General features: G+C 40.3%; 2 protein-coding genes across 5 annotated transcripts in view; one reads left to right on the top strand and one right to left on the bottom strand.

Moving 5' to 3' along the window:
• The window catches only part of sntg1 (syntrophin, gamma 1), an 84,933-nt gene that overhangs the window by 50,636 nt on the left and 6,651 nt on the right, over nucleotides 1-27,646 (bottom strand). For 2 of the 4 annotated variants that reach the window (XM_052113907.1, XM_052113909.1), the window contains exon 1: nucleotides 5,919-6,548. The exons of 1 other annotated variant lie outside the window; for it this stretch is intronic. The gene's annotated coding sequence lies outside the window, so the exon portion shown is untranslated. Of the gene's footprint in view, nucleotides 1-5,918; nucleotides 6,549-27,646 lie in introns of those variants that run through there. One more of the 4 variants, XM_052113908.1, reaches the window with a different exon arrangement.
• Nucleotides 12,673-15,851, top strand: LOC127634372 (zinc finger protein SNAI2-like). Its single transcript, XM_052113911.1, has 3 exons — nucleotides 12,673-12,970; nucleotides 14,017-14,529; nucleotides 14,768-15,851. The coding sequence occupies exons 1-3, from the start codon at nucleotides 12,892-12,894 to the stop codon at nucleotides 14,947-14,949; spliced, it is 774 nt and encodes a 257-aa protein (XP_051969871.1). The 5' UTR covers nucleotides 12,673-12,891; the 3' UTR covers nucleotides 14,950-15,851.

Raw genomic sequence — 27,646 nt, 5'->3', positions numbered from 1 at the left:
CATGAGGTTGAGTAAATGATGACAGAATATATCTTTTTGGGTGAACTTTTTCTTTAATTGGCAACAATGCTAATTAGCTTCAGTAAATTAGTGAATGGCACATTTATAGACTCAAGTCCTGACCTCTCTCTCTCCTTAAGATGACTTAGCAGGGCTGTGTTCGAAAGTACAAAGGAGGTGCCAGAAGAAAACTAATGGACACATGAGACTTGTTATGCCAACAAAGATGGCTAATTACTGCTGCTGTCAGAAGTAGACAGCAGACCATGCAGTCTTGTGATGAAAGACAAAGACAAACTTTACTTTGTTTATTAGTTACGAGTCTAAATGCTCAACTGTCAGGGAGACCAACCATTTAAAAACTGAATAAATCAGCCGTGTTGACATGAGACTAATTGACACGCATTAGCAAACATGATGAGCAGCTCTGAAGCAGATGAATTGCGTCTCTGATGACAATTAAGATAAATATTTATATGTATGGACCTAATTCTGTCAGGAATGCATTATGTTCTCAGATAGGAGAAATTGAGCGTAAAAAAATATTAAACACTTCTTTAGCAAGTAAACAAAAACAACCATGGTACTATCATGTTTTTGGATATCACAATTACCATGGCATATACAGTATAATGGCTCAGGACGGACGGACGGACGGACGGACGGACGGACGGACGGACGGACGGACGGACGGACGGACGGACGGACGGACAGACAGATAGATAGATAGATAGATAGATAGATAGATAGATAGATAGATAGATAGATATGACAGAATGAAGAAATAAGTAGTTCACATATCAGATTCAGTGCTCCAGGGTTGAAAAATCTCAATGATCCTTGTTACTAAAAACTGCCGCCCTGCCCTTGAATTCTGTTCATAACCCTCAACTGCTCAAGAGATGCTGCAAGAGCATCCACATAACTGTGAATGAGAAAGCAAAGAGACTTTATTATGCATGACCCATTAGTTTATATTCACACCACCTGGCCATGAGCGCTAGTACAGAGTGTGCTGGTATCCTTACGGATGCAACTGAGCTTAATATCGATAGAAACAGTGGAAGCACTGAGGACAACTCATTCTGAAACCAATTACGTCTATAAAGGTGCTGCATCATTTTGAGGCATTCCAAGAGGCGTTGCACTGCATTTGTGGAAACATCCATTTTCAAGCCAATAAAATCTTAGGGTCGTAGCCTCAGCAGGATTTACTTAAAGGGATAGTTCACCCAAAAATTAAAAGTCTGTCATCATTTACTCACCCTTATGTTGTTCCAGATAGGGCCTTTTCTGAAAACCAGGAAAATTGGATTGCTGTACACAGTATAAAACTAGCCATACATGCATAACCTGCAACATAAGTTATCATCTGGCAAACAAAAGACTAGATGGATTATTGTTTGTACTTGACAAGGCTGAATTAGTATGATGGCTTGCAGCTATTATTCAGTATTGTCTTTGACCATCCTTGCATGCATGCAAACACATTACACATCAGACACAACCATATGGTCTATGACAATCTGCATCTAAATTAAGAAAAACACACCATAACACACACAACCTCTAGCTCTGTGACAGCTTAAGACACAATTCTAGATGACTACTTCAGCAAAATAAAATTGTTGTCACAAGTCACTTGATGTATCTCTCACTGAAGCAGTTTTTCAAGATAGCCCAGCATATTCTGACATGATGTTGCTGTATATTCAGAATAATATTCATGCAAGACATCAAGGGGGAATTCACAGAAAATGAATGGCATTGTTGTAATGTACTGTTTGTGGGTTTCCTCACAAAAGGAATAGCAGATGTCATAAAACTCCCCCCATCTTTCTTTTGTTGTACAAACAGATAGTACCGCCCCAAACTTGCATCATTGTTTGAGCTAATGTTGACATGTCGGGCTGAGAATCAATCTACAAATGGTTGATTTATACTGGTTGACTTTGCATATTAATTTGAGATATACGCAAAATAATTTTAAAGGAATAGTTCACACAAAAATGAAAATTCTCTCATCATTTACTCACCCTCATACCGTCTTGTATGGCTTTCTCGAAGATATTTTGAAGGATATTGTGGCAGGGCGGAGGGCGGGGCCGGGTCGTGATCCTACACACCTGGTCCCGTATTAGGCTAATCAAGCTTCCAAGAGGGATAAAGGTTGACTGCAGAGGATCGTGCGGGAGAGAGAGATTGTTTACGGACATGTCCATCATGTGTGTGTTTGTCTTTTAAGTTAATCATTAAAACTATTATTTATATTGTCAAGCCGGTTCTCGCCTCCTCCTTTCCATTGATCGCTTTACACTGGTGCCGAAATCCGGGAAGGAGGAGGGATACGCCGTAGTAGAGTTCTCGCCTCTACCGTCCACCCCAATGGAGCAGCCGCGGCCATCTGCCGGGGGACGAGGAGCCCAGCCACCTGGAAGCGGACAACGGCCGCCGACATTGAGGGGAGAAGGGGCTCCTAACCGACCGCCAGGAGCGGTCAGGGCCGCTGCCAGGGGCGGAGGAGTCCCCTACCAGCCGCTAAAAGGCGGCGGGGTTTGAGACCGCCGACCGCGAGCGGGGAGGGGCTCGCTGCCGACCGTCTGGAGTGGGAGAACCGCTGCCAGGGGCGGGGGAGTCCCCTTCTGTTCCCCGAGAACGCGGCGGGGCATTCCGTCCGCCAGGGGCTGGAGGTCTGCCTCTGATCCTCTGATCTCTGAGGCGCGGCTGTCGTCCGATAGAGGGTGGAGGAGTGGCCGAGGAACAAGCTGCGGCATATCGGAGAACTGGCGAGTAAGAGTTTTTTTTTATCTCTCTCTCCTCTCGCTCTCTCTCTCACTGCCGCTCTGCGTTGGGCTCTTTTAAATTTGACAGTGTTTTTTTGGGGGATACTACACTGTTACAGGAAGTACCCCCCAGTTTAATTATTTCTGTTTCCCTCCCCTTGTCCCCTCCCTCGTACAGGTAAACGGAGATGACCTGCCGGCAGACGGGGCTTAGGGCACGCCCTCCCCCAGGGAAAGAGGGGGGGTGTTTGTCAGCCTGAGAGAATGAGGGAGGAATGTGGCAGGGCAGGGGGCGGGGCCGGGTCGTGATCCTACACACCCGGTCCCGTATTAGGCTAATCAAGCCTCCGAGAGGGATAAAGGTCGACTGCAGAGGATCGTGCGGGAGAGAGAGATCGTTTACGGAAATGTCCATCATGTGTGTGTTTGTTTTTTAAGTTTATCATTAAAACTATTATTTAAAGACGGTTCTCGCCTCCTCCTTTCCATTAATCTCTTTACAGATATAAAAGTTGTTTTTGTCCATTCAATTTAAGTCAAAAGGGTCCAAAAATTTCAAGCCCCAAAAAGACCATAAAAGTCCATACAAAAAAGATTTCATAAAATGAGTCGATTAGTCCAGACACTGTAAACTGTAAATCTTTACACCCGGCCTAATTGGAACACAGGGCAGATTTAATGACTTAAATGTGCATGGTGCAACCCAAAACTAGCGCATAAAGCAACTGGCCAAGTTAGACAGGTGGTTACCATTCTCAAAAGCGGTGCAACTGTTTAGTGAATTGGCCTAAACCTATAACCCATCACAAAGCAAATGTCATAGTGGCATTGTACAAATCTACCTTGACAAACATTGTAATCATTTGTTGCTTCCTCTTTTACAATATTTCTAAAGTAAATGCTGCATTAAAGTGTGCACACTACAATTTCACCTGGACAGCAACAAAATTATACCACAGTCCATTATCATCCTATTGCTGTTATATGCACTTTTCACTTTCATTGTTTAGCCTTCTTTTTAGCTTGTTCCCCTGGAATCACTGCTGTTACTAAAGCTTTGCCATCTGCTTCATCACGTTTTACGAGATGTCTGCTGGAGACTTCCCTAGCCTAATGGATCAAACAAGCATTTGTGTGTTACTCTCCAGGATATGCTGTGCAACCATGAAAGCTGCCATCGCTGGGATTTAAAGCGAGGCCAAACGATAATGCACTGTAGGTATGAACAAAGATTTGATGGTTTTCATTTTGCCACTTAAAAACCCAAGTGGGCTGTCAAGGGCGGAATTCTCTTAAAGGAAATTGTTGGTAATGCTAAAACAGGGAAAATCTTTTGTAAGCCAAAGTACATCCAGGAAGATGAAAAGACAGAGGTGTTTTTATCTCTCATACAAACGGTGATGCATTCAAACAAGAACTTTGTGAAAAGGTCAAACGATTATTCATAACACAAACGCAATCCTCACATACGTATATCAAGTGTAAAATACTGATTAAAGGCATGAATATTAATAGTATTGTCACTATGTCTTTCACCGAAGCAGCAACTGGATTATCTCAAAAATCTTGTCTATGTAAGACTCTGTCAATGTCTTTAAAAGCAAAGACCGCTTTGCTCTTTTTCTGCACAAAAACATAAATAAATCTATTTCTGTTTCCTGCTCTCTTGACAGATTATCTCAAGGTAAATTCTCAGCTCCCTTCTACTTCCCTCTAATTATCTGTCTGCATGTATTTATGAATTTTTTTTGGTGTGCTGATAACTACCTGAGAATTTTCTTCTTGTATGCCATTTTTCTATCAGTATAGTTAACCATTAAAACACTAAGGCTTGTGAACATCTTTGATACCATCTTGAGAAATTTAAGGACATCTTTTTTAATCAAGGGAAAGCCACAAGACATGCACCAGCTGTCTGGAGGTCACACTCAGGTTGAGTCAACAATGAACACAACAGTCACTCCTCCCTTGGCACGGTGAACCATTATCACTATATTTGAACAGTGTTTCGTGTTAATGAGGTGCTAACGGGTGAATGTGCGTAGTGAGCAATCTGTCCTGCTCTTTGTAGATCACGCTGGGAAAACATGATAATGCTGGCCTGGTCATGTTGATGTATTCTGTCTTCTCTTTCCTCGAGTCAATTGCTTAGTAGAGCAAAATAAATGTTACTGATATAATTAATATGAACGTGAATGCATCCATATCCTACATGCACCAATATAGCAGATACATTGTAGCAAAACAAAAAAAGATGACAGCTGGCCGTCACTTATGGTGCTGAGTCAAGACGGTTTTATTTGTATAGCGCTTTTGACAAAATGTTCCAAAGCAGCTTTACAGAAACCCCAGTGAGCAAGACATAGGTGGAATGGGAAAACCCAGCAATCCCAGAACAGAATGTTCCCTTAATGGTAGTATATGGCTCCCCATTAGTTACTTCTAACATTCTTTGCAGGTTTCCGTTATTTAAACCATAAGCTAATGTTCATAGAATGTTGCAGGGAACCAAACATTGTTAATTGGGAATTCCTCAACCTAGTAGTAACCTATGGATGAACCAGATTTGGTATAAACAAATGTCCATATGCCAAATATTAACTAGATACTGTTCATCCTATTTACACATCCATTTAATGAATTACTCAATTAAATTAAGTTGAGGACAAATTGGGAGGAATAGGGTATGTTAACCCTTCATTAAAAATGATGGGCATCCCAAAAGCCAACTGACAAGGTGACAGACTACTTTTCCACGTCACTAAATTTGGAATAATGATGGATATGGTATTGGTGGCTGGAGGCGACATGGTTATTTCCACCTGATGTGAATGCAATAACTGACACAGCAAAATGTGCATCAAGAAGAGGCTGATCTACTGGATTCATGGTTCAGCATCTCTATTGCTGCATCAAAGGCTTCATACAAGGCTTGATACACTCAATTTTATATTTTCTCCTTAAATAGATCTATTTCATGGGTTAATAATTTAGTTTGAGGCAGTGTGGAGGTCCTTCAAAACCATATAAAATACAAATAATGCGCCTATTAAAATATACGCATCTTTTGTGTTGCTTTAAATAAAAATAACATTGCTAAACCCACACTAGTAAAAATAAAATAAGAAAGCTTACCTGATATTCAACTAACAGGTGGCGAGTTGCAATCGCTTCCACTCATCCAAGTTTATCATTCTTCCATCCTTCTTGATTTTGTCATCACTGTCAGTGGGGAAACGAGTGATCAGCCCCCAGATCATAACGACCACACATTCTCCATCCGCAACCATTTGGCAAATCTTTAAACTTGTTCTTAGTTTATATTCCCACAGCAGGCGAGACACATCTGCTGTCTTGTTCGCCAGCATCCTCCGCAATCTGAGCCATGCAGCGCTTTCCATCTACATCTCTCCTGCTGTCGCTAGGCATCCTGAGCAATAATGACCGGCTGAAAATCACAAGTAGCGATGTTCGATTCGCGAACGAATCGTTCTATTGAACCGGTTCTTATCAATGATTCGAACGAACCGATTCGCGAAGCTCGACTCTAGGGAAGTCAAGGAATTGCATGCATAGTAGCCTACTACTATCAGGATTTCTGCATTATTGCCTATATCATACAGTAGCCTATATACTGTACATTTCCCGTGAGATAAATGAAACGCAAGTATTATCGTCAGCATTTTGTAGCGTGTATTTCTCGACTGCAAGGCATTTAAAAAAATGCGAAATAACAGTTTTTAGTTTAGTTAACCGTTTCTGAGATGATAAATGGACGCTGAGGTACACTAAGGTAGCCTAATTTGACATGTAGCACAGCCTGTTGGCCTATTTGAAACATTAACATTAGCCTACATAATGCATTCTGTTTCACATAAGCTGTGTCCCAAATGGCGCACAACACTGTGCACTGACAATATACACTCTGCACTGAGCCTGTAGTGAATGAATCTCCCCAATTTGCCATTCCAATTCCCAGTGCGCTCTAGGTCTTTGAGGTGGCGTAGTGACGCAACTCAATCCGGGTGGCGGAAGCCGAATCTCAGTTGCCTCTGCGTCTGAGACCGTCAAACCACGCATCTTATCCGTGGCTTATTGAGCGTGTTACCGCGGAGACGTAGTGCGTGTGGAGGCTTCATGCTATTCTCCGTGGCATCCATGCACAACACACAACGCACCCTACCGAGAGTGAGAACCACATTATAGCGACCACGAGGAGGTTGACCCAACGTGACTCTACCCTCCCTAGCAACTGGGCTAATTGGTTGCTTAGTAAAGCCTGGCTGGTGTCACTCAGAACACCCTGGATTCGAACTTGCGACTCCAGGTGTGGTAGTCAGCGTCTTTCTTGCTGAGCTACCCAGGCCCCCGACATTTCTTTCCAGATAGTTAACCATGGTTTTACTACAGTAATGTAGACCTTTTACACACTCCAGGTTTTGGAACATGGAAGTAAATGTTTGCAGGGTAAACATCGACAGCACTGAATGGGAGATCACAGCAAATATTATTTTCACTTTCCTATTTGCTCCAGACCAAAAGAAAAAAATCTAATATTACATTTGAATTACTTTCCAGAAGAGGAAAACATAGAGAGTGGTGGATTAAGACAGTCAAATGGGAGAAGATGCCAAATTTACTGTCACTCTCTCAGTAGCTGAAACCCCCTCACAGCTGTCATCATTAATTTTTTTTTTTTTTTTACTAATTTCAGGGTAATATAACACATAGAATAATGTTATAAACTTACACTCAATATTTAAGAAAAAATTATCATATAAAGAAGTTTGAGATTTATGCTGATTCATAAGGCGGGAACGCGTCATCACAGTCTGTGTAAAAGGCCTGTTTCATGGTTAATTGTGTGGTAACTATTGTTTAACTAAAAATACCTTGGTTAAACTATAGTTACTGTAGTGAAACCATGGCTAATTTTTGTAAGGGCAAATGAAACAGAAGTCTAATAATTTTCTGTTTAGGCTCACACATGTAATAAAACAATTATTGAATTATGACTAAAAAATGTATTGTAAATTTCCCATTTTATCCCAAGAAATAAAATAAAAAATAATAATAAAGTATCGATTCTGGCATCGGTATATTGCTCTTGAAATTATTAGAATCAGATTGAAAAGAAAATAAGTGGTATTGGCCATCCCTAGTACGTAGTGCATGAAGTGTTCATAATTCCACACTCCGTTTTGATGGTTGAAGAAGTGCATCATCCTAGTCCACATAGCACACTTCTTGTGCATTTTCAGTGTAGAGGTACTACTCACACTACTTACACTTCTAAATGACATAGAATAGTACAGAAATGTGCAGCTTGGGATGCACCTCTAGACTACTAGATGTAAACTGTAAGCAAGCAGCACATGTTCCATTAAAGTAAATAACACTACAAGGTTGGTGACATTGCAACCATGAACCACAACATTTGACACTGTTCATAAACTAATCCAAAATAGGGTTCAAATACACCTCTTAACATTTATTTTACTACAAAACCCATATGGGAACACCTCTGAGCGATGACTCGAATTTGTGATTCGTTTTTAAACCGGTTCGTTTGAAACGAACGATCCGAACGAACCGACTCGCTAAAAACGACTCGGACTTCCCAGTGCTAATCACATGCGCCTTTTTTACGTCTCTCTCCATTATCCAACAGCACACATCTCTCCTTCTGAGCAGATATGGAGGATATTTATAATTGGAGAGCAAATGCTGAGGGGAAAATATATGTGTCACACATAAGCATGAGAGGGTGGCAGTGGCACCGTCATGTGCGTGATATTCAATGCGGTATTATTTGGAGGAGGCGGCAGAGGAACCCACTGGCTACTTACGAGAATCTTCCCTAATCCCTACAAAGCTACGTGCCTACGTAACACCAAATGATGTTTAAAAAATCACCTAAATGACGAAAGGTTTCTCAAATTTTACAAATGGTTTCATGCGGCCATATCGAGACTAGAGTGAGTCAACTGATGATCGTAGAGAATGAATCTGGCATCAGTTTTTGCATAGGCTACTACTTTATTAAGTATATTAAGTATTATTTATAGTCAGCATGTCCTCTTAATGCTGTAACAGTCCATATTTGGCTGCAGTTCTGTCCAGTTTTATATGCAAATTATATTATAAAAAAAAGATAAATACTGTATATTAACTGTCCCACATAGTAGGCTATGTTTATTCTACAGTAGGCTACTTAACAAACCCCCCATTTTCTTTCTTTTTCACTCTCTTGGAGTCTCTATTGATTTTTAGTACAGTGTTACTCTAGGTGTAGTGGCTAAAGATCTGGACTGATAACTAAAAGGTTTGACTCCCTCAAGGGGTTATCCTTGAATGATCACATCTGTGCCTTTGAGAAATGCATTTAACCTCAAGCTGCTCCAGGGAGATTGTCTCTGTAATAAGTATATAAGTCACCTTATATTAAAGCCTCTGCTAAAATGATTTATTTATACAGTGTGCTCAAAGATTAACATTAATATGATACATACAGTGTATTGAGTCATCGCACATAGTGCTGGATATTCATTTCTATCTTAACACATCTAGAAAGGCCATTACTGTGATCTCTTGAACCTGAAGTTGTGAATGAGACAGATAGTGCTGTGCTCACTTTTATTTTCTGCTTTCTCAGCAAACACATTCCAATCTCTGTTTGACTCTTACATATATATATATATATATATACACACACACTGATGGCCAAAAGTTTGGAACAACTGGTACTTTTTATCACCAAAGTGGAATTCAACTGATAACAATGTATAGTCAGGACATTAATAACGTGAAATCAGAACTTCTTAAACTACTTCAATGTGCTGTAATGACAGCTTTGCAGATCCTTGGTACTCTAGATGTCAGTTTGTCCAGATACTCCGGTGACATTTCACCCCACACTTCCTGTAGCACTTGCCATAGATGTGTCTGTCTTGTCGTGCACTTCTCACACACCTTACAGTCTATCTGATCCCTCAAAAGCTCAATGGAGTTAAGATCCATAACACTCTTTTCCAATTATCTGTTGTCCAATGTCTGTTTCTTTGCCCACTCAAACCTTTTCTTTTTGTTTTCTGTTTCAAAAGTGTCTTTTTCTTTGCAATTCTTCCCATAAGGCCTCCTGAGTCTTCTCTTTACTGTTGTACATGAAACTGATGTTGCGCGGGTAGAATTCAATGAAGCTGTCAGCGGAGGACATGTGAGGTGTCTATTTCTCAAACTAGAGACTCTGATGTACTTATCCTCTTGTTTAGTTGCACATCTGACCTTCCACATCTCTTTCTGTCCTTGTTAGAGCCAGTTGTGCTTTGTCTTTGAAGACTGTAGTTACACCTTTGTAAGAAATAATTTCATTATAGGCTTCATTCCTCAAAACAATGATTGACTAACATTTTTTTTAGAGCAATCTGTTTCTTTTTGGCCATTTTTGAACTAATATTGACCTCAAGACTTGCCAGTCTATTGCACACTGTGGCAAATCAAAAACAAACACAAAGACAATGTTAAGCTTCATTTAATGAACCAAATCGCTTTCAGCAGTGTTTGATATAATGGCAAGTCCAAAAATATATTTATTAAAAAATGTCACATTTATGTAAATATATATATCTAATACATTTTTGGCTATTTTTAAAATATTTTCAAAGACATAACAAACATAAAAAAATATGTTTGGCCATATGAAATGGTTTAACTTCATAAAATTAACGTAATTTAATGTATACTGTATAAAGTCAAAAATATGCATTGGTAAAGCCAATAGGTGTTTTAATAAAAGTTCACCTTGCCTTATCAACAAATACACAAAGAAAGACACAAACGCAAATATACACACAGAAACATAGACATTTGTTCTTGTCGTTGAGAGCAGATAATGCCTGCATTGAGAACAAAGCTTACTACCTCCATTTCTTTAATTAGTTTTGGCAGTTAAGAAATCTGACTTACAATAAAACATTCCCCTAGAGGAGTTAGAAAATCTGCTTAGCATGTGTCATTTCATTATGCAGATGTCCCAAAGACAAGAGTCCCCATTGAGAGGTATACATCCTTTATATTCACAGCAACAATGTGCTGATTATCTGTTATCTCCCATTTTATTCTTATTGATTTTATCCATTGTACATGTTTCTCACTGATGCTTGTGTTGGTGTCCTGTACTTGAACAGCTATAGAAAAATAATTTTGTATACACAAACAACTTGGGTCCTTTAATATCTCTTCATGGAAAGTCAAATATATATTGGTGCCCACTAGTCTAAGCTGTTTCACTGAAGTTCAGATCTGGTCTGACCTGATGCGAAGGGAGATGTCATGTATTGTACTCTGTGACATTGTGGACGTTACGGCCATTAGCAGTCACTTAATTAGCTCTGAAAACATTCTTTGTTCTGTTTTCATAGGAATGCTCTTCCAAACTTCATGCATTGTACTAAAAGTTCAGCCTGATTAAGAGGTGTGAAAGTTCTTTCAGCATGAAAATTTGACTTTACAATACAATGAATATACAATGGCTCCAAAAAATGACGTGAACACTTAAATCAACCTTACAAATGCACAAATGTCATTGCATTAGATTAAAATAAAGTGCTTTTTTAATTAAATCACAAGCACGCTTTTCAGCCAAAGCATTTCACAAATAGAAGTTACTCTGCTAGTATACCTTGAACTACGAATTTGAGGGGAACTGACTTCAAATGTCCACTAAAAATCACATTGGATGTTTAAAAATAATTGGAAAAAGGTCTAGCAGCATGTGATATTTATAAATGGATGCATTGAAATTCATGCATTATAAATAAGTCAACACACGGCACTTTTGGGGCCACCCAGACATGGCTTAGTCGTTAAACATCTAGATGTGTTTTGGTTTTATTAAGTGTGAATCGGACCTTAAGATGCTTCTAAAATAAACTTCAGAGGGGGAACTAGAGGGGGAAAATAATTAGAATGCACAACACCATTCCTAACATTTAATGGCTCTAATCAACCAATTTATTTAGTGTTTTTTACATATTTTGATAACTTTTATGTCTTCCACTACATCCACATAAAAGTATATAATATTATATTTACATATTATACATAAACTAATACATTACTACCTCAAAAAGACTTGCTGATCATTAGATTTCACGGTCCCTGCTGTAAAACCTTGTATTTATAATGTATATAAGGTGTATATAAAATATTCTACACATCCCATAGCCTGTATACATAGTAAATTAAATTTCAAATTTGTTAAGACTAATGCACTTTTCCCAAAAGTCACAGTTACCTTTATCAATCATGTAGTCGTTCACTATCAAGGGAACACTAGAGGACGCTAGTGAACTGCTATTACTGCAACCCTGTTACTCAGAAATTAAATCTGAAACTGACTTTTTTTTTTTACAGTTTAATGTGAACACTGACAAATCACGAAGTTCATATTAGCTTACTAACATTACTAGTTTTCCTTTTATATACTTTTATGTCAGTAAAAGTAAAGTAAACAACACCTAACCAACAGACCCAGAGGATTAAAAGTTAGATTTGTTCACAAATCAGTTTGGACCCAAAGGTGACTTAACATCAACAACACATTCACCAACATGTTCTACATTGCCTTTCACATGTCACCATTTTTCCAAACATTCGCGGATATCGGCATTCCAACAATCTGTGTGTTTTGACCACCTGTGACAAGTCTGAACATTATTTTACCTCCATATACATCTCAAGCGTGAACACCTGTCTTGCTTTCCTCGGCCGCCTCCGCCCCGCCCTCTAAAAGCCACGCCTCCATTCTGATTAGATCAGAGCTCATGAATAAGCAAGCATCAAAAGTTCAGCCCCGCCTTTTGCACCTGACTGAAAGTATTTACTTGTTTTTTTGCACCGAGGTGTTGGAGTTTTAGAGTAGCTCTTTCTCTCTGCGGAAGATGAAGCCCTGCTGGACTGTGCAATAAGGATTATAGACATACGAGAGAGAGAGAGAGAGAGAGAGAGAGAGAGAGAGAGAGAGAGTGAGAGTGAGAGAGAGAGAGAGAGAGAGAGGACGGGACGGGACCGTTATATTTACCAGGAAACTTTCTACATATATTTCAGGATGCCTCGTTCATTCCTCGTAAAAAAGCATTTTAACGCAGCTAAGAAGCCGAATTATAGTGAACTGGAGAGCCCAACTGGTAATTCATTTTTTTTCTTCTTTCAGTTTGATGTTAAATCACTGCTTTTTCTTAATATGCAGAGTTTATCTCCAAATAGTTAAAATGCAAAGTTAAAGCATTGGTAGTGGTATACTGCACTTAGTCTTAAAGTTATGGCATTTTGGGTTGCAACACACTCAAGAAAGGCTATTTAAGTAACGTTATGTGCTTTGATTTGATTCAGTGTTTTTTTTTAATTTTTTATTAATACTTCAGTTTTACTTGCACTCTCAGTTAGTCGCAATATCTTAGTCAAAAAGGGTGTGTGCAGTATTGCAAATGGAGTCATTTGGATCCAAATCTCAAGGATCCCAATGGGGTTATAATTGGTTTTAGACTCCTCTGAAAATCAAATAAGATTCTACTAGATAAACTATAAAACATACTGAGAAAAAGTCAAATAAGACCTGGAACTGGGGAGTCCAACACATTTTGTAGTAGAATATTTGGTGTAGAATTTGTACTTATATAAGGGAAAAAAGTGATCAACCCACAATAGTTAAAAAAAAATACATTGGTTGTGTTATACTGCCTTTGTCTTAGATATGGCACATTGGGCTCAACATACAACAGGCTAATATTCTAATTGTCCATGCTTATTGAATTGTTTCATTGCTCATTTTTCTTACTACTATTTTTACTTGTTTACTTAAATCCAAATATCCTAGTTAAAAACAAATCTTAAAGGATGTATACAGTATTGCAAATTGAATCATTTGGATCCGATTCTCAAGGATCCCAATGGGATTAAATTGGGATTGGAAACTTTTACAAATCAATTAAGATCCTTCTGGATAAATGGACCAGTGGCTTTTGTTTCCATGAGGATCCTTTAAGGTTGGTTCCATATTTTATTATAGAAATTCCATTAGCAATCCTATACACATCCTTTGACTATAGCCTGATTTCAGTGTTGTGTGCATACATAAAACTTTAAATATTACTTCAAGTTAGGTTGAATTAAGATATGCACCCCTTGTCTATTGGACTTAACTAATATGCTTGAAACTTCCCTTCCATTTCAGTGTTTATTTCTCCATATGTACTAAAAACCCTCCCGGTGCCTGTTATACATCAGCCTGAAGTTCTAAGCGCAGTGGCATACAACCCCATAACCATATGGACTACCAGCAACCTGCCCCTGTCACCCCTTCCCAGCGATCTCTCCCCCATATCCGGATACCCCTCTTCCCTCTCCGACACATCCTCCAGTAAAGACCACAGCGGCTCAGAGAGCCCCAGGAGCGATGAAGATGAGGGAATACAGTCCACTAAACTCTCAGACGCTGAGAAGTTTCAGTGCAGTTTGTGTAACAAGTCTTACAGCACGTATTCTGGACTCATGAAACACAAGCAATTGCACTGTGACGCACAGACCCGGAAATCTTTCAGCTGCAAGTACTGCGAGAAGGAGTATGTGAGTCTCGGGGCCCTAAAGATGCACATAAGGACACACACGTTGCCTTGCGTTTGTAAATTGTGTGGGAAAGCGTTCTCCAGGCCATGGTTGCTACAAGGACACATTAGGACACATACAGGTGAGAAGATCATGCAATCTAATTTGTTTGAGCTCATTCAAACACTTTGCCTGTTCTCATATTCTATGCATTTTGTACGGTTTTCATTTTAATGCACAGTCCTAGTATTTTGTTTAATAATGCATGATGAAGGTTGCAGTAATTATGTATTACTAATTTTGCATGTAAGCTTTTGACTTATAGTTGATGCAGCAATGCTTTAACATGCACTGACATGAACTTTTATTCGTTTCATTAGGTGAGAAACCATTTTCATGCCCCCATTGCAGTCGTGCATTTGCGGACAGGTCCAACCTCCGAGCTCACCTGCAAACCCACTCAGACGTGAAGAAATACCAGTGCAAAAACTGCTCCAAAACCTTCTCACGCATGTCATTGCTGCACAAACACAAGGAATCTGGCTGTTGCACTGCACACTGAGACAAACACATTATTCGCAAACATTTTTATAACAGGGCCTGCATTCACCAAATGCCTTCGATTGTGAACCTGCATCTCGTATATTTGTGGTAAACTGGAAAAAAGTGCAACAGATGCATCCCAAATCAGCGCTCCTCACTTTGACTGTTAAAATGCACAGCCCCAGGGTCTGCATCTTGAGGAGTTGTTCAAAGATCAGATTCCAGTTTTGTCTACGCCCATTCAAGACACGTTAACAAGCAAAAACCGACCCAAAACAGCCTTTCCAATATGTCTAATGAGTTTGGTTCCTGGAGAACCTTCAACAGCCTCAAAAATGAAAAGGCAAAAAAGACAGTTTGCTGGATCCCTGGTGGTCTTAACTCAACATAAGAGCCCTTTCATTTCAGTGTAAAAGAAGATTCATTCAATGTCACGTGGCCATCATGTGCCTTCCATTTAAACAGTGTTTGCCCTGTCTGTGTCGGGTTGATATGTGCTGTACATTTGTTTACAGATATGTACTATTTGGGAGGATCTATACCCTCACTAATATGCAATAATTTATACCCTTTTAAGTCTGTGACTGATGTTTAAGGGTATGACTTTTTTACTTTGTATTGAGAGGTAATCTGTTAGATATTTCCACAAACCAATGAGCTTGAGACCAAAGGAATAGCCATTTTTAAACAGGGAACAAGTGCAAAATGATGGTTTCTTGAACTAAAAGTATTTAAACTGTTGCATCATGACTACGCAACAGAAATGAACCAGCACTCATACATGCAATAGTTTGCCATGTGCCTTTTTCATCAGGAACTTCTGAGATTTTGCTATATAATTGTTTATTGGAATTTTTTTGAATGTATATGACACTGATATGATTGTACTTTGTATTTCGAAGTGTAAGTAGATGATTTTGTACAAAAATAAAACTTTACACTTTTTGAATAACATGTAGTAATGGCCCTTATCTTTTCGGCATCCATAATGTTTTACAGCGCTCCAGGAAGGATTGTCTTGGATGCATTGGGAAAATAGGTGTCTCATTGTGAAGCTTTTAACACTTGCATTGAATAACAATTAGCCTAATGTTTACATTTACACTGTATTTGCAATGTTATGCAAACGAAAAGCCCCTTAACAGGAACATTTCTTGTAGAAAACAAATGAAAAGTACATCAACATTTCGGCATTGTGTCATTGAGCTAACGATTCAAGAACCTATTGCAGAATCATTTTAAAATGTTAATATGGTACTTTACTGTGATGAAAAGAAATGGGTTATTGACTGTTGTGGAATTTAGAATGCGGCTTAACTCCCTCCTGCAGTAGTTAACAACATGGTGGGAGTCCATCAAAGTGTAGTTAAAGTAATTCATGATGCAAATGTGTTTGCAGTTTGCTGTAATTGGTCTTCGGAAAATTGCAAGTTTAATTAAGTTATTATTGATGTTATTGAATTTAAACATCATGTGGGCGGAGACTATAAATTTTTTACATTTATTTTACTTCTTTTGTTGCAAAGTAGCTTTTTATTTTGACAGAGTTTGAACACAAGATCCCAAGTCATCCACCACATTGCAACAAGGACCAACTTTCTTAGACACTTAAAAGGAAAACCCAACTTCCTCTGGTCCATATGGGGAACATAAGGTAAATATATATTTTTTTATCTCACCAGAAAATATTCTGATAGGCAGTTTGGGTACTTGTTTAGATAAACGTGCATTTATTGATATATTAGCATGGTTTCCACACTCATGGAAAACCTGGAAATATCAAGGAATTTCAAGGAAGACTTTCAGGCCTTATAAAAGGCTTAAAAAGTAATGGAAGACCATGGCAGTTTCTAGAGTGAATGGAATTTTTCTAGTTATTCTAAGCTCTAAAATATAACATTTGGACTAGTAATTTCTAATGTATATTTTTTCAAAGAAATTTTCTTTAATTGATGTATTTATGCACTTGAAACTCCTACGAAATAAAACTGTGTTCACATTAATACGTTTTCATTTGAAAAGGCATGGATTTGGCTAAATTTACACCTCTCATCCACACTAGAACGAAGTTTTCCTATGATCTTTTAATTTTGGAAAAAGCTCTCCATTACAGCATATTTTGAAAAGCTGATGAAATGAACTGAAAATGAATTTTTGTGTGGATGTGGTCAAATATTGAGTCATGCGTTCTTCAATACTGTGCCTAAAGCTTAAAAAAATATTTTTAACTGAAAAAAAAACACCATTTGTTTTGATATATACACTTTACAACTGGAAAACTGTACTAGACTTTTGTGTCTCATGTTCACAAAGTCCTAAAAAGAATTCATCCTCACCTTCTTACTGACTGTAAAAGAATCCTGCATTTCTATGTTTGTTCAGAGATTTTAAAAGCAACAAGTGGCCATATGAACCTGTCCTCATGAACCTGTTTGGTTCACAAACAAACCCCAAATGTAACACTTCCTCCTTATATTGATCTCACTTTGCTTTCAAATTCTTTGAAGACTTCAGGCCTCTGAAGGGGCCACTATGGCAAAGCCAGACTGGCTCTCACACATGTGAAAGTCCTTTACTGGATTATTACTCACAGTACACAGTGGGAACTCACAAGAACAGCACAAACCAACAGGGGTTTCCAACAGACCTTTTTACATTTGGTGACGGTGATGTTCATTTACTAAATGTAATGTTCTGAACTGTCAATTTTAAATAAAATTGCTCCATTGCAAAAGTCATTAGATCTTAAAGTCAACATGAAATCAAAATTGCCCTTAAATCCTAAATACACATTCCTGGCCTTACAATGCAAAACATGATTTTCAAGACAAATATTTTTGTGTTGTTTTCCAATAAGAATATGTAAACATTCTTAAAACATGATTTGTTTACTTGACAAGCAAACTGGCATAAGATTTTAAGTCTTGTTTTGAGAGAAATCTGATCAAATAAAAAACACTGTTTGCCAATGGGGTAAGAAAATGTAACTTAATTCAAAGGGGAAACAAGTTTATTTTACTTACCCCATTGGCAGATTTTTTTTTTTTTCTCATTTTAAGTCTAAAGCTTGCCACATTTTGTCAGATTTATCTTAAGACAAGACATAATATCTTATCCCATTTGGCATGACAAGTAAATAAATCACATTTTAAGATTTTATTTTTAAGATGTAATATTTTTGTTTGTTATCAGAAATAGTAGAGACCACTTTTCACCACCCAATCAATTCCTAATGGATAAAATCAAGTCCCACCCTACATTTGTTTGCCTCAGATAGGTTGCGAACACCATTTCAGGTTGATTTAAAGGCTATTTTTTAGGGTTTTAAAAGGTTTCAGGACAGTAACATAGAGTAAAGAATTTTCATGCATTCCAGTAAAAATAGATATTCATCCTACAAAGCTTATGTAATGTTACATATTGTTGGATATTCAAATACTGAGGATACCGCAAACATGAGCTAAAGTCACGAGGAAAGATAAGTTAAGAAAAATACAAGTAGAGGACTGGTGGATTTGGGAAAACACTTGTCTCTTTCATTCTCTTTCAATATCTGACTCATGGATGCACTATTCCAGGTGTTCAACCTAGAATCAGACAGATTAGTCCCTCAGGACACCCATGATACTATACTGGTGTTCAAATATCTTGTGGTTCCCTAGAAATTCTAGAAAAGTTTCACGGTTTTCTAGAAAAGTTGAATACCATGACGTTTCATGATAAATGCAGATTAATGACAAAATGCTTGCCACTACTTTAAAAGAGGCTGGGCCCTATTTTAAGATCGCTATGCACTAAGTGCAGCGCTATGCGATATGTCATACGTGCAAAATCAGTGGGCATGGCCATGACGTTTTTATATTTTTATGCAAGCACGTGCTAAGTTTAGGCTCAAGTGGGTTAGCAAAATCACGTGAGCAAAGTGCTAATGGGCTGGGTCAAGTGCAATTTATTTCTGAGGTTCTTCACTGGTTATTGTACCATTTGTGTCCTATTATATTATACCATTTCATGTCAAGCTACATCGATATAAATGAAGACAGCCCATTCATAAGAATTTGGTAGTAAATGGGCTGTATTCAATCCATCCCCTGCTCTGTTTGTCGTCTGCACTGCTTCAGACCGCTATGTATGTGTTGAATGTTCTCTATCTGCCTCTCTGGGACTGTTGGCTCTCATCTTGCTCAACAAGTCTCAACTGCTTGAAATATGCTTTTCTTCTCTCTCTTGGTTCATTGTTTTGTAATTGTGGCATGGGGGGCGTGGTCGTGTGTCGGTCTGCGGGCGAGAGAGAGAGCGGTAAGGCTTGTCACCTGGAGTTTAATTACCTCTAACACCTGTGTCTTGTTATAGTGATACGGAGAGAGACATTTAAGGAACGCCAAATGTCGAGAGGGGGAGAGAGTGAACGCGTGAAACACGACAGCCAGAGAGTGGAGACCTGTGCCCTGTTGTGTACAAACGTAACGACGGTTACCGTCATATCTGTGAAAAATACTGGGAATAAAAACACTAACCTTGAACCTGCCTCATTGTCTCCTGACTCTTCCAAACCCCCAACCAAATGAGCCTACAGTGGTGCCGAGAACCCGGGTTTGGTTGGGAGAGTGGACAGAGTCGGTCCACAGGCCGCCCCCGATCGGGCAGGAATGTATCGCATACCGGTAAGGGTGAAGGGGGATACACATCAAGCTTTGGTGGATACAGGTTGCTCTCAAACCTCGATCCACCAACGCTTGGTGCAAGGCGGGGCATTGGATAGAGATAAATTGGTGAGGGTGAGGTGTGTGCATGGTGACATTCACAAATATCCAGTGGTTACCATTGAGGTACGATTCAGGGGAAATGCGGTTAATTCCCGCCTCACCCATCCACTAATCTTGGGAACCAATTGGCCCGGCTTTGAAAATTTACTGAGGGTAATGTGTGTGGATGGGTCCTGCCAAGTGGTGGCGCGAGGTGTGGCGTGTGATACTATGGCTGGGGAGGCGATGCCGGGTCCGTCAACATCGGCTCCGCATCAAGATGACGCAGACAGGGGTGTTTCCGCCCTCAGGGGCTTCCCTGAGGGGGATTTTCCTCTGGAGCAGTCGCGTGACGAGTCCCTTAGGCACGCCTTCGACCAAGTGAAAGTAATTGATGGTCAACAGCTCCAGCCTGGTGTTGCGCTCACATACCCGTATTTTGCTATTATCAAGGAGCGGTTGTATCGAGTGACGCAGGACACTCAAACCAAAGAAGCTACAACACAGCTATTAGTACCGAAGAGCCGTCGGGAAACACTCTTCCAGGCGGCTCACTATAATCCAATGGCCGGCCACTTAGGTCACGAAAAGTCTTTGAACCGTATAATGGCCCGTTTCTTTTGGCCGGGCATTCACGCGGACGTTCGCAGGTGGTGTGCGGCGTGCCGGAATGTCAGTTGGTGAACCCACCGGCCACCCCAAAAGCGCCATTGCGCCCGTTGCCGTTAATCGAGATCCCCTTCGATAGAATTGGAATGGATCTCGTGGGGCCATTAGAAAAGACTGCACGCGGGCATCGCTTTGTGTTGGTTCTGGTGGACTATGCAACGCGATATCCGGAAGCAGTGCCTCTACGCAACATCTCAGCACGCAGTGTTGCGGAGGCACTCTTCAGAATTATCTCCGAGTGGGGATTCCAAAGGAAATCCTCACAGATCAAGGCACGACATTCATGTCACGCACACTTCGCGAACTATATGAATTGTTAGGCATTAAGTCGATTCGCACCAGCGTCTACCACCCACAGACCGATGGACTGGTGGAACGATTTAATAAGACCTTGAAAAACATGATTCGTAAGTTCGCATACACGAAGATGCTAAAAACTGGGATAAATGGCTCGAACCCCTGCTGTTTGCAGTACGAGAGGTCCCCAAGCCTCCACCGGCTTTTCTCCGTTTGAACTACTGTATGGGCGCCGCCACGGGCGTGCTTGATGTCATACGGGAAGCTTGGGAGGAGGGACCTTCGGATAGCAAAAACCAAATTCAATACGTTCTTGACCTTCGAGCAAAACTCCACACTTTGGGACGGGTAACACAGGAGAATTTGCTCCAAGCGCAAGAACGCCAACGCCGACTGTACGACAGGGGCACTCGGCTAAGGGAATTTTCACAGGGAGATAAAGTACTTGTGTTACTGCCCACCTCGAAGCTCCAAATTACTCGCCAAGTGGCAAGGAACCTTTGAGGTCACACGACGAGTTGGAGATCTCGATTATGAGGTTAAGCTTAACGGATAGGAGAGGGGCACGTCAAACGTACCACCTCAACCTCCTCAAATCATGGAGGGAGGCGGTACCGTAGCCTTGGCGACGGCAGTTCCGAGAAGGCGGAGCTCGGACCGGAGATATCGCTCAAAGCAAATTCATTTACCCCGGTCCCTTGCGGAGACCACCTCTCGCTGTCGCAGCTGACGGATGTTGCGAGGCTGCAAGCGGAGTTCGCAGACGTGTTCTCTCTCCTGCCCGGTCGCATCGAACCTCATAGAACACCATATCGAGACCACCCCGGGCGTGGTGGTTCGTAGCCGGCCCTATCGCCTCCGGAACACAAGAAAAGGGTCGTTAGGGAGGAATTAGAGGCAATGCTCGAAATGGGGGCTGATACAAGAGTCGCACAGTGATTGGGCCAGTCCGGTAGTCCTGGTACCGAAGAGCGATGGCTCGGTCCGCTTCTGTGTTGACTATCGGAAAGTGAACGCGGTGTCCAAATTTGACGCATATCCAATGCCGTGTATTGACGAAGTTACTCGATCGGTTGGCGCGGCTCAATTTTACTCGACGCTGGACTTAACGAAGGGGTATTGGCAGATCCCTTTAACTCCAATGTCCCGAGAAAAACCGCTTTTCAACACCGCTCGGATTACACCAATTTGTAACACTTCCGTTCGGCTTGTTTGGAGCCCCGGCCACGTTTCAGCGCCTTATGGATAAGATCCTCAGACCACACACGGCATATGCCGCCGCATATCTAGATGACATTATAATTTACAGTTATGACTGGCGGCGGCATATGCAACATCTGAGGGCGGTCCTGAGAGCGCTGAGGTGGGCGGGACTCACGACAAACCCGAAGAAGTGTGCAATTGGATGGGTGGAAGTTCGGTATCTGGGGTTCCACTTGGGTCACGGGCAGGTGCGTCCACAGGTTGACAAAACCGCAGCGATCGCAGCCTGCCCAGCACCCAAGACCAAAAAGGGGGTAAGGCAGTTTTTGGGGCTGGCGGGCTACTACCGAAGGTTTGTGCCTAGTTATTCTGATGTCACCAGCCCGCTGACTGACCTTACTAAAAAGGGGGCTCCCGATCCGGTCCAGTGGACAGAATCGTGCCAACAGGCCTTCCTTAAGGTAAAATCTGCACTGTGTGGGGGCCGCTTTACATGCACCTGATTTCTCTCTCCCTTTATTTTACAGACTGATGCATCTGACAGGGGGCTGGGCGCAGTGCTCTCGCAGGTGGTCGGAGGGGAGGAGCGGCCGGTGCTGTTTATTAGTCGCAAGCTCTCCTTCAGGGAGACGAAATATAGCACCATCGAGAAGGAGTGCCTTGCGATTAAGTGGGCGGTTCTGACGCCCGCTACTACCTGCTGGGGCGGGCCTTCACCCTCTGTTCCGATCACGCCCTCTGCAGTGGCTCCACCGCATGAAGGATACCAACGCCGGATCACCCGTTGGTATCTGGCTCTCCAGCCCTTTAAGTTCAAGGTGGTCCACAGGCCGGGGCGCAGATGGTTGTGGCCGACTTTCTCTCCAGAAATGGGAGGGAGTAGGCAGGTCGGATGTTGCCCCGCCTGAGTCAGCGGTGGGGGCATGTGGCATGGGGGCGTGGTCGTGTGTCGGTCTGCGGGCGAGAGAGAGAGCGGTAAGGCTTGTCACCTGGAGTTTAATTACCTCTAACACCTGTGTCTTGTTATAGTGATACGGAGAGAGACATTTAAGGAACGCCAAATGTCGAGAGGGGGAGAGAGTGAACGCGTGAAACACGACAGCCAGAGAGTGGAGACCTGTGCCCTGTTGTGTACAAACGTAACGACGGTTACCGTCATATCTGTGAAAAATACTGGGAATAAAAACACTAACCTTGAACCTGCCTCATTGTCTCCTGACTCTTCCAAACCCCCAACCAAACCAGCCTACAGTAATGTATATTTGTTGAATATTTCTCCATTTAATTACCACCCCTAGAGTCGCGAGTTCATATCAAAGGCATGCTGAGTGTCTCCTGTCAGGCTTCCTAAGCAACCAATTGGCCCGGTTGCTAGGGTGGTAGAGTCATGTGGGTTACCTTCCTCTATAAGGTGCTATAAGGTGGGTCTCGCTATTGGTGGGGTGCGTCGTGAGTTGTGTGTGTATGCCGCAGTGAATAATGTGAGCCTCCACACGCACTAGGTCTACGCAGTAACGCGCTCAACAAGCCACATGAAAAGATGTGTGGACTGACTCATTCATCCGTCGCCACCCAGATTGAGGCGAGTCACTGCGCTACCATGAGGAATCAGAGCGCGTTCGGAATTGTGCATGGCAAATTGGGAAGAAAATGGGATAAAATCTACTGGTGGAATCCCCAAACTGCAAATGCAGGAACTGATTTTAGACTGTGACAAATCACTAGCTCTCTCGTGAAAAAGGAAGCGGGACCAGATAAAGATCAGATGGTGCGGAAGGCAAGCCTCTCCCCAGGGAAAGAGAGAACGAGGGAGGAATGTGGCAGGACGGAGGGCGGGGCCGGGTCGTGATTCTGCACACCCGGCCACTAATCAGGCTAATCAAGCCTCAGAGAGGGATAAAGACCGACTGGAAGCTGCAGTGTGACAGAGAGATTTATGGACAGCTGTCCGACACCTTTGTGTTTGTCTTTTTGTTTCAGTTTTATATTAAACTATTATTTATATTGTCAAGCTGGTTCTCACCTCCTCCTTTCCATGAATCCCTTTATACTCTGTTATAGTAAACAGGGTTTTTGCATTTGTCAGGAAAAACATGCAAGAGCACCTGCTGCTAATGCAATTTGCAAGAAATAATTGAAGTCATTAAAGCCCCTTATTAACTTTCTGCTCTTTTGTCACATGTTCATTGAACTTTTGACACCCCATCTCATGTCAGGCCTCACAAGACTACCATCACCATCTCTCGAGGACACAGATTCCACAAGGTTACAAAGGAAGTTCATTATCTTTGTTAGTCTGTTTCTCTCTGTGTAACCTGCTGACTTCACACTAATGCAGCTGCTACTGTAAACGGAACAGATTCAATTAGAAAGTTGATTGAAGGCCTGTTTGTTCTGGTTGGTGTGCTATTGAAAGAGCCTGACCTAAGGAGAGAGACAGAATTATTTTTCCTCAGTTGCCTGAAAGGAGGTTTGCTTGTTTACAATTTTACTGGTGTCCAATCTTTTGGCTTTTTAACACATTTTATTTACAATCATTCTTGTGCTTATGAACTCGATTTTTAAATTTTCTCAAGACTGTAAAAGACGCCGCCACAATGCTACGGTTTTGTGGGTGGTTTAAAGGGAAGTAGATTTTTTTCAGTCATTCTATCGTCTGCCAGTAAATAAATAAATATTACTTTATATTTTGGATTACCAAAGAAATTACTCTTAATAACTTCTTAAACATTTATACAGCAGATAATGATCAAAAATCAACCTTGTGGTTTTCTCACTACGGTCAAAGCAACTTGCATTTAAAAGTTCTTAGAGCAACATGCTAGGCTAGTTATGCTAAATACACATCACAGAGAGTACTAATTAATACAGTATTACAGTTACTTGATAGGAAATAAATTAATGAAGATGAACTGTATTTACAATGTCTCAGGTTTCCTAAAATCAATAGTTTAATGACTTAGTTTATATATATTAGATTATATTTTGATATTTTCAAAATAGGATAGCTAGCAGCTAATCGCTAACAGTCACAAGCTAAAACACGTGACTTTTGTCAAGTGACTTGTCTAAACAGTAAGAGAAAAAAGGGAAGGAAACTAAACAAGAAACATTTGTAGAGAGGAGAATTCTTTAAACTCAAAATGACATGTTTTTATCTTCCCTTTGTTAATATTGTCTATACATTTTCTGCTAAAGCACCAATTAATAAACCATTACTACAACTAACTGTTGTACCCATAGACATTCAACTAGAAGACATGTTGATTTCCTCTTTAAAATGTACCTTCATTTGCATTTTCATTTACAATTTGAGCAAAAAATACTTAAAAAAAAAAATGTCAATAAGAAATTGAAACAATACACTATGGTTAAGATTTGACCCTTCTGTTTTCATGATACTAATTACAGAGCATTTAAAGCTAAACAGTTGCTATAAATGTATGCTTTTTCTTAGACCATGAAAATGGCTGATTAGTTTGCCCTTCTCTGTTGTTAAGAAGTATAATTAAATAGAATCTTTAAAAAGCTCATGAAATTATGTTTAGACAAGTAATATCTTTGGTCCTCCAAGATGCATTAATTTAATTTCCCACCCTCTGTATAAAGTTTGAATTTTATACTGTTTTTCCCCTATTGTGCTAACTCTATTTTATATTACTTTACAAATGATATGGTCTCAACCAAGGGGTCACGGATTGGCTGGTTAGCATAAGCAAATGGTAGAGGCAATTACTAAACCAGTATGGAATTCAAAAGCATCTTTCTCAACTGAAAACCATTTCAAAATAATCTATTCCAAAGACAAAGAGAAATAGGATGTGATCGATTTACATTTCAACATAATCAAGCCAGAACCTACATTTAGCTGCATGGGCTTTATGCATGGAGACAAAAGAATCTGGAACAAACAAGCCTTAGAACATATCCCTCACATGATGGGATTATAGTCAAAAAAGCATGCCTAAACAACACCAATGCACCAGCACATGCGTGTCAAATAAGCACTGCTTGATATCAGATGTGCCCTTTCCGAGGATCATTTATATACCTCTTAAAATGCATTCATGCATTCTGATTTCCAATGCAATGCAATAGAATCCCGTAAATGTAAATTCCACATATGGGCTTGTCAATGAAGCTCACCAAGAAACAAAATATGAAGCTGCCATAGTGATTGCTTGACCTGTCGGGTTTTGCCATTTAATGCTGTACGGTAGATCTGACCTGAGTACATCAGAATACTAAGAATAAAATGGGCAAATATTTGGGATCTTCAGTATCAATGCTTGAGCCAAAATTCATTTTGGTTGGCTATTGGGTCTGCCACATCTTAGCTATCTTTTTGTTATTGTAATGACTAATTTGACTTTTTTTGGTTATCTTAAATGCTGTCATAAACAGGCTTGATGCAATAAAAATGTGTTGCAAATTTCTCTTCCATTAAATTGTTTTGTTGGTTTGTTTTGTTCTAATCATCTGTTTGACAGCAACAAACATCGAACACAGGGGTGTAGATTCCAGGGGGGATGGGGGAGGAGGTAACCTCCCAATAATAAAAACAAGCATGTACAACCCCCAATATTTATACCATGATCAATGAAAACATGTCAATTCTTCACACTGTAACCCCCCACCAATGTTCAAGCCAAATCTACACCCTTGGTCGAGCAACAGGTCATTTTGTTTGAAATAGCATACTACCATGCTACTCGTATTTTTGCCAACTACAGAAATAGTATGAGTTGTATGGTTGTATGCTATTTTGATCATAGCATGATCAAAAACCTGCCAACACGATCACACAGGAACTCGACATGTTGCTACAGAATGTTCCAGCACCCTCACATCGACCCCATTCTGCTAAGTTACTGACAAGCACCATCTCCCATTAAAAATCTTTGCATCAATTCAAATATGTTTACCTTTCCCTGTGACATGGGTCCTGGTCCCAGGGGAACCAGGAAGTAATTGCATTCACATAAACAGTGTTGACTATTATTTAAATTTAGCATTTTCGTTTAAGATTACATTTGTACTCCACTGACGGTGAGGTTTGGGGTTTGGGTTATGGCGTATGATTAATATATATATATATATATATATATATATATATATATATAAAATACTGTTGACTGTATTACATAATTTAAAACAAAAAATACAACTCGCTTTTGTAACCTCTCCAGACATTTTACCCAGAAACTGGAGCTCACACATGTCCATCCGTTCAATAATATTCCAGCTTTGGATATTGGGGGCAGTGCTTTCAAATTCAGTAACCAGAGACCAATTTCAGCAGCAGAACTTTTGAGCTACTGTCTCCAAATTCACAGTGAGATCATGCTGAATCTGCTCCACTAACTGTTTAACATCATATGTTCTGATTGGCTGTGATTGTGTTTTGTCATGCAGCATGATTGTTTTCATTATGGACAGACAAATGACGTGTGTCGCCATACATACAATAACCACATTTTGCTTGGTTAGGACATACCAGCATTATATATAGATAAAATGAATGTCACTTTATACTTGATAATAACTGTTTCAAATTTCTAGTGAGCCTTGGATCAGAATTTGACAACATTGTATGCATTGAAGCAATATTATTAGGAATGAAACCAATAATAAAGATACATAGCATTTGAAATTAAATAAATAATGTGCATTGATACTTTTGCATCAGTTGTTATAAGAACAACAATAATCCGTACTGAAAAAATATAATGACATTTTCAGTGTTACTAATGTGCTTATGAAATCTAATGTTCACTTAAGGCGAATTCCAATCCCGAAAGT

Source organism: Xyrauchen texanus, chromosome 41 (genome assembly GCF_025860055.1).
Source record: "Xyrauchen texanus isolate HMW12.3.18 chromosome 41, RBS_HiC_50CHRs, whole genome shotgun sequence".
In the NCBI taxonomy this organism is placed as follows: domain Eukaryota; kingdom Metazoa; phylum Chordata; class Actinopteri; order Cypriniformes; family Catostomidae; genus Xyrauchen; species Xyrauchen texanus.
The sequence above is the reverse complement of the archived record's forward strand: the minus strand, read 5'-3'. Positions and strand labels throughout refer to the sequence as shown.

Excerpts from the sequence above, each read along its gene's own strand:
- LOC127634372 (XM_052113911.1), top strand. The coding sequence starts at position 12,892 with ATGCCTCGTTCATTCCTCGTAAAAAAGCATTTTAACGCAGCTAAGAAG. Across the intron at positions 12,971-14,016 it reads TGAACTGGAGAGCCCAACTG|TGTTTATTTCTCCATATGTA; the intron begins GTAATTCATTTT and ends CTTCCATTTCAG. Across the intron at positions 14,530-14,767 it reads ACACATTAGGACACATACAG|GTGAGAAACCATTTTCATGC; the intron begins GTGAGAAGATCA and ends TCGTTTCATTAG.